Source organism: Trachymyrmex cornetzi, unplaced genomic scaffold (genome assembly GCF_001594075.2).
Source record: "Trachymyrmex cornetzi isolate Tcor2-1 unplaced genomic scaffold, Tcor1.1 scaffold83, whole genome shotgun sequence".
NCBI lineage: Eukaryota > Metazoa > Arthropoda > Insecta > Hymenoptera > Formicidae > Trachymyrmex > Trachymyrmex cornetzi.
The window spans coordinates 2,894,916-2,902,655 of NW_017300169.1; the positions used below are offsets into that span (position 1 = coordinate 2,894,916).

The window sequence follows — 7,740 nt, forward strand, 5'->3', positions numbered from 1 at the left end:
CGGCCCTGATTAAACTTTATTAGTTTAAAACGAATTTATTTCCGTTTTTCATCCGCATATGTAGATAACAGGTATTGCATTGAGCGTATAATTGCATTTAGTATTAAAATCTGATTATTTGCTTCTGATTTTTATTATGTATAAACTTTATCTTAAAAATAAAAGCTAGCCACATTTAGTGGGCTATTATTAGAATTATAATAATAATTAGGATCTTTTATAACAATTCAATCTGATATGTGATGATCTGCAAAACCAACCATTAAATGAATTACAGTTAACTTAATATTTGCAAAGTAATCAATGTCAATTAAATTAACTATTTACATAATACATTTTGCAAAAGGATTGAAAAGAATAATCGATTTTTTATTTTATTGAAGATTAATTTTTAGATCATCTTACAATATGTACTGCATTTTTTAAATTATAACAGAATAAATATTCGTGGAGGATTAATATATTTATATTAACATATAATACACACAATGATTTTCCTTTATTTTTATTATTGTACGTACAATGATTTGGATTTGTATGCCGGATTAATTTTCATAACTTTTATAAACGTATAAAAATTATTGAGTATTTTTTACATATATTAAATATATATATATATATAATGAATAGACCTATTTAGATATTCCTAATATTTTAAAGAAAAGAAATACGCTGAACCTGAATGATTCAATGATGTGAACTAATTAATGTAACTAAATGGCATTGGAATGTTTGTAAACTACGTACAATATTTAATAAACTACGTAGAACTAAATCGCAATCTTTAAAATGAGAGAAGAGTTAATTGAAATTGGCGCCTATCTAATTACTAAGAAAGCGGAAGTGAAAATATGACTTCGAAATTGCGATTGGTTAGCATTCTAGCCAATGTCGGCCAATCGTGTCGCAACCTTTTAGCCACATCATTCGGAAGATCCTTGACCATTTTGATGAATTTTGACCAGAGTTGTCGATTTCGAGGGAAGAGATTTCCGTTAGGGGGTTAGCGGGAACGGCGTCTGAATTCGATCATTCGACGATATTTTCTATCGCTGTGCGGAATGGAATCGTCATACCAATGAAGAGATAAAACGTAAGTATCCTCTTTATCGATTCTTGATGATTTCGCTCGATTCACTTTAATCGCGGTATCTTGAGCATCGCACACGAATTTTACCGTAAGTGAAAATCTGATTGATGTAAATATCAATCGCTCCCGATACGCCTGCGATATGTGCACGTGCGCAACAGGTAGCGATTTCGATTGGTGACAAATTGCGCTGTGAAGAGGAAGGGGGAAATAAAGGGGAGAAGGGAAAACCAAGGAAGAAGGCAAGAATCAAGTCAAAGTGCGGTACATCATACATTCTGTGTTTCAAGTGTCGTTCTGCTTTTGTCAAGGGAGTAGGTGAGAAAAAAGGATAAGGTTAGCACTGTGCTAATACTGCTAATAAAGCCATGTATACACCTAGCGAACGAACACCGAACGCGAATGTTCGGATATTAGTGTTTATATTTGTGAGCAGTTTATTTTTTTTCTCGATTGTACGGAATACTGGTATTCCGACCAGATTCGATGTTTGTTCCATGTAACAATTAAACTTGTGCGACTTTTATGTAACAAACAACAATACAAATTTTTACGTTTGCTGTTCGTTCGGTGTTCGTTCACTAGGTGTATACACAGCTTAAGATTTTGAACGAGGTTTACCGGATTTTCTTGACTACCGCAAGAAAATTCAGAGACTTCGACGTTCTCCCCTCCCCAGGATCGATGGCTTCTCCTTTTTTCTTTGCCACTTTAGATTTTTTCTTTCTTGCGTTTTCCGTTTAATGTTGAATCTTGTAAGGATCAAAGGTTGAAGAAAATTGACTGATTAATTTTCTTATGAAGTGTTTTGTTCGATTATCGGTAATCGGTTCGAATTTATTTACGATCATGTCTTCCATTATTGTCCTCGTTAAGACATAATTTCTTTGTCCCTTTGTCACAGCGCGTCGCGCGATAAGACACGTGAGATTCTTCCGATAAGCTGAGATATCTGTATCTTGTTCGTAGGAATTCTTTTGAATCCTCTCGAAAAAAATGCTCTTTTGTTTCTTTTTCATTGCTTTTAATCACATCATGTAAGTCAGTGTCTTAATATGGAATATCCACCTTTTTATAATTTCGTCGAGATTTAGCACGTGTTGTGTTTTGCAGTATACGATTTTATAATCTATGATCAACTTTTATTTATACACATCTGTTCATGAAATTATCTAATCTTCTCTGTTTTAATTATCTGATGGATTTTTTTTACAATTAAAAGATTAACTATTTTTTCTTATTTTTATACTACCATATATAATATAATTTAATATATAAATATGAAATTGATAAACTATAGAAACTTATATTAGTTAATGTTCTTAAATACTGTCAATATTATTTGATGAACATTAATAATTAATACAAAGATTATCATTAAAGATATAAGTAGACGAATTTGGTTAGAATTGTATTCAAGTTATGTATATTTGTTAGTGTATTTGTTGTAATACATTTTTTTTATGGTTTATATCGTTCTTTTTAGAAAATAAAAAATAGCCGCTTAAATTGGGATACCCTATGGATAAAACATATAAAAAAAAAAGAATATTTTTTACATTATCTATATAATATTGCAAAAGAATATAAACAGGTAATAAAACAATTTTCTAAAAAAATAAGATACTTTAGTAACTATAGGATGCATATATGTATAGCAATATATTGACGAATAATGTCAATTAGAGAGATGTCAAAGCGTACACAGGAGCCAGTGGATCAATGGCTGGCAAAGGAGGGTTATTTCAGGAAACCTACTCCCAGAGACCCGACCTGTTTGTTTAGAGCAATCAGCGAACAAGTGTATCACACACAACATTATCATCTACGAGTAAGAAAAGAATGTATAGAATTTATGAAGAAGAAGAGACACTTGTTCATTGATGTGAGTATCTATACGCAATTATCTAGTTTCATATCAGGAGATGCTCAGTATGTTGGTGATCATTTTCTGTACATTTTCTTTGTAGTCTGTATCAATGCCATTTGATTATTATCTGAATGAAATGCAATGTTTTACGGAGTGGGGAAGTTCAAGTGAAATTCATGCCATGTCTTTGTTATATAAAAGAGACATAATCATATTCGTTGGAGAGAAGCAGATATGCGAAAACGTTACCAATAACGGCTTTAAAAAAGGCGTTATATTGCTTTGTCACACAGAGCCGAAACAATATGAGCCTGTTTATCCAATGGCTTTTGTACAATCAGCTGCGTACTGCCAATGTATGTAAATATTTCTTAGTCCTATTTTCACAGTATAGAATTACCTAAAGATTAAAGGTTACCAAAAAATTTATAAATGAATTTTATTGATGAATCTCTTGGCAACCTTTATTTTTAAGTAATCACATATTATGAAAACGGAGTCTTATTAATGCATATCGCGGGTGTGTTCCAAAATTGACTGCCAATATTGAAAATCTATAGTGCACGTAATGTAAATTGTAGCATTTTTTCAGTGCTGGCAGTAAATTTGGAACACAGCCATTCAACATAGATGTATCACATCTATGGCCTTCTTCATAAATTTTTTGTAATCTTTTCTTTTTTGTTGGTAGCTATTGTTTATGAAGTTGTATATAGGTATATGTATCAAATACCTAACATAAAAACTGTTGCGGATAGAATGTTACATAACCGAGCTCCTGCACTTAGACATGACAGATTTTTCCAGAAGGGAAATCTTGATATTAGGGAGTAAGTTATTTAATCAGACCTCGATGTATATTGCGTTTATTTATAACAAATTATGTGATTGAAGCATTAAGTTTTTAAATTATATTTAAAAATGTAGATTGTTTTTAAAAAGTGAGATATATTTCTGCAGGCAATTGATTGAAGATTTATACAAAAAAGTAAAAAATGAACATAGTGACACGAACGAAGCACAATCTGATTGGAAAGGAGCACCTATTCCATACAAAGTCGCAAAAGCGCTGGCTCCTGATTATTATCGTAATATAGAGTTAGACATATGGCACGAATTGAAACGAGGTGTGGTATAGAAATTTTATTTTTACTTTCTTTTTTGAGGGCAAAAATGAAATTTTTTAAACTAAAATTATTTATATGTATAGAGGTAAAATCTGCAGGCTGGAACAGATACAATAGTAATGAGCTTCAAGTCGGCGGCAAATGTCTGATAGAAATTAGCATAAACGATCTACAACAGTGTGATAGAAATAACAACAAGAATGTACGAGTTAATTTGCCAGAATGTAGTACTAGCGAGACTAACAATAAAATTGAGCAACAAAAATTGAAGCAAGGGCCTCTTTGGCTTCACGGTTATATACAGGAAATGAATACAGAGAAAGAGCCAGTTCTGGTTTTTATTAAAGACTTAGGAGAAAAAAAATTTGTTCCATACGATGCTTTGAAGCCATTACCTTTAGTAAGAAAAAATAGACCAAAAAATTGGGTACCAATTAATAGAAACCATTCAATTACTATAGATTCAAGTTAGTTTATTAAATTATTAAATTATTATGACATTATTGCCATTTATACATATTTATATGTAACAAATCTTTATTTTGTATTTAATTAGATCGACGATGGAAAAAACCATATAATTCTTTCTCGCGAAAGAGAAAAGATACCATAATCATAACAAATGAAAAGCCAAATAATACAAATAAAAATGTATTAATAAATAACAGTAATGATGATAATGACGTTGATGCTAATACCAATGTTGCTAAAAGTGGCTTTGATGAACATCACGGTGAACTTTGGTATGTCTCTTAGAATATATTAGCTGCATTCTATCATATAAAAGATAGTATTGTTTCGCATTTTTCTAATAAACTGGATTCTTTAAAAGTGTAATTTTATTTTTAGTAAAATAAATCAAAGCCAAACATTAAAAAATGATTCTGTAGAAGATAATTCTATTCATGTGACAAATGTAAGTATATTGTAAAATTTTAATATTGTATTTGAAATTCTTAAAGTATAAAAACGCATATTTTTTGTTTATAGGAAGAGGTTAACAGTTTACCTATGACAACTACATTCGACAATTCACAGTCTACAGGATTAAACAGTGTAACACAAGAAATAACGGAAGAACATAAAAAACCTCATACAGTATTTAAGAGAGTGAATAATACTGCAAGGAAGATTGAAAAATCCCTTAATCTTCAAAAATCAAGTTTGAAACCAAAAGTATTAAATGAGAATTATTCTTCACCTTACAATGGTAATTATTTCTAAATAAATAACATATTATGTCATATATATCATAACTTAGGTACTATATATTTCGAATAAAATTGTCATTGGAGGACATAAAAAATTATGTCCTCCGAGAACAATTTTACTCGAAATATATAGTACCTAACAAATGATAATCTTAATTCCCTGATATAAAAAATATAATTATAATATAAATTTGGCTATTGGGAATTAGCGCTGTACCATATGCGCAATAAATTTCAAATTATTAAATTGTATCTCTCTCTTACATATTTAATTATTAATTTGTATACATGTTTCGGCTAACTTTTTAGCCATCTTCAGTACATATAGATAGATCTATGTAATGTTAGATGAGCGATGAGCATAAGACGTACAAAGCTTCAGTATCCACATGTTTTTCATTATTTTAATATCCGCAATGTTCCCATGTGAGGTGGTCAATCATTTTCACTCTAAGAAATAGTGATATAGATTTATCTGTATGTACTGAAGATGGCTAAAATGTTAGCCGGGGGGAACATGTATACAAATTAGTAATTAAATATGTAAGATACAATTTAATAATTTGAAATTTATCGCGCACATAGTACAGCGCTAATTCCCAATAGCTAAATTTATTATAATTATATTTTTTATGTAATACCCCTACCTATATGTAACATATATATATATATATTGCAATACATAGAATAAAATCTTCCTCAGAGAGGACGTTTTGGAATATCTAGTCCTAATATATTTAATATCAGTTTTAGCTGGCGCTAAAACAGCCTGTCAATTATATATACAAAAATATTTCAGCAAATAAATTTCATACAAATTAAATTAATTTACTGGCAATTGGATATGCAAGTTTCAATTTTTCTTAAAAATTTATCAGAATATGTACTGATCTACTTTGTTAATTGCAGATAACTCGCAAACAAATATATATGGCAACCCAAACGTATCTTACGTTCTTCCAGATAACAATACATATTCCTATTATCCATACATGCCAGGAAATTTTTCGATGACTGGGGAACACAACCCCGGTCAAATAGATCGTATGTATTTATTAACATTCTAATATTAATATTATACCATGAAAAAAATGATTTTACATTTCTTTTAGATTCATTGACATCGAATGTCTTTTACAATTTACATCTGCTGCATTTGGAGGTATGTAGTAGATAGAAAAGTAATTATAATTATATAATTTATCATTGTTAAATTCTATATAATTATATAATTCTTTGTACACAGGACACTTTCCATCCTTTAAATCCAACTTATTACGGACCGATAATGTATGGACCGAATCATCAAGGCATGCAATCTTTGGGCACACCATCAAATGCTATAAACAGTAGTCATTAAACATTCCTACAAAATTCATATTAAAAAATTATTGATGAAACTAGAAACAAAAGCTTGTATATAATTTTTAAATAGATGGACCGTACATGCAATATATGCGGGACGAAGTAGATCGCCTTGTTAACGACATGCAAAATAGTTCGTTAAATGAGGGATCAAATGCCAGTGCTGAGATTTCCAATGCTTCGCATGTGAACACGAATAGTGTGCAAAGTACAAATCAGTCGAAGCAAGGACCAAGAAATTTGAGCGGGAAAGACTCCTCATATCCCATTCAACAGAAAGGAAAGCAAACTGGAACTGTTAAAGGTAATAACAGTAAAATTAAGTACGTCAATACTATAGAAAATAAATTTACAGCATATGAAATAACATTATATTAAAATCGAAGAAATATTCACTTTTATTCATCTCTTACAACACGAAATAGAGTTCAAAGATTAAGAAAAAGGAGAAACTAAGACATCCAGACATGCAATCTTTGGATGCTCCATCAAATGCTTATGAACAGTAATTTAATAATAAAAATTCATATAAAAAATTAATAATGAAATTTGAAACAGTCTTATACAATTTTTTAATAGATATTCCATATATGCAATATATTCAAGAGGAAGTATATCGTCTTATTAATGACATGCAAAATTGTTCGTTAACGTACGATGAGGCACCAAGTACCTGTGATGAGATTCCCGGCGCTTTGCACATGAATTGTGTGCAGGAAGCAAAGCAAACTTGAAATCGAAATGTTACATCTAGAGAAAAGAGAGGCAAGAACAAATTCAGAACAAGAGATAGTAAAAAACAATATTAAAATAATTATATTAATTAGTAATTAATAACATAAAAATTAAGTAAGCAAATGAAACAATAAACGCTCAAAATTTTAGTAATTAAGATACAATTATAACTTACTAGAAAAGATCCAAACTCAACTAGATTCACGAACAAAGAACAAGAACGGTAAAAGAGACTTATAATTAATAGCATGTATAAATATCAGCGATGTATCTTCTACCTAAAAAAAAACCGTTGATTAATATATTTATTTATCTAATATATATATTTATATATATATATAT

At 30.0% G+C, this 7,740-nt stretch overlaps 1 protein-coding gene across 3 annotated transcripts in view; it reads left to right on the top strand.

Moving 5' to 3' along the window:
- Positions 1 to 1,158: 1,158 nt before the first annotated feature.
- LOC108768731 (putative uncharacterized protein DDB_G0289263) overlaps positions 1,159 to 7,740 on the top strand; it is an 8,953-nt gene continuing 2,371 nt past the window's right edge. Inside the window, exons 1-14 of one of the 3 annotated variants that reach the window (XM_018519274.1) lie at positions 1,159 to 1,426; positions 2,577 to 2,684; positions 2,777 to 2,975; positions 3,061 to 3,316; positions 3,652 to 3,790; positions 3,921 to 4,087; positions 4,171 to 4,554; positions 4,644 to 4,830; positions 4,937 to 5,003; positions 5,078 to 5,297; positions 6,208 to 6,342; positions 6,411 to 6,460; positions 6,545 to 6,647; positions 6,734 to 6,967. In XM_018519274.1, coding sequence (XP_018374776.1) covers positions 2,781 to 2,975; positions 3,061 to 3,316; positions 3,652 to 3,790; positions 3,921 to 4,087; positions 4,171 to 4,554; positions 4,644 to 4,830; positions 4,937 to 5,003; positions 5,078 to 5,297; positions 6,208 to 6,342; positions 6,411 to 6,460; positions 6,545 to 6,647; positions 6,734 to 6,967 — 2,137 coding nt within the window. In that variant the 5' untranslated portion in view covers positions 1,159 to 1,426; positions 2,577 to 2,684; positions 2,777 to 2,780. Of the gene's footprint in view, positions 1,427 to 2,576; positions 2,685 to 2,765; positions 2,976 to 3,060; positions 3,317 to 3,651; positions 3,791 to 3,920; positions 4,088 to 4,170; positions 4,555 to 4,643; positions 4,831 to 4,936; positions 5,004 to 5,077; positions 5,298 to 6,207; positions 6,343 to 6,410; positions 6,461 to 6,544; positions 6,648 to 6,733; positions 6,968 to 7,242; positions 7,440 to 7,740 lie in introns of those variants that run through there. The other 2 variants (XM_018519275.1, XM_018519273.1) reach the window with 2 other exon arrangements.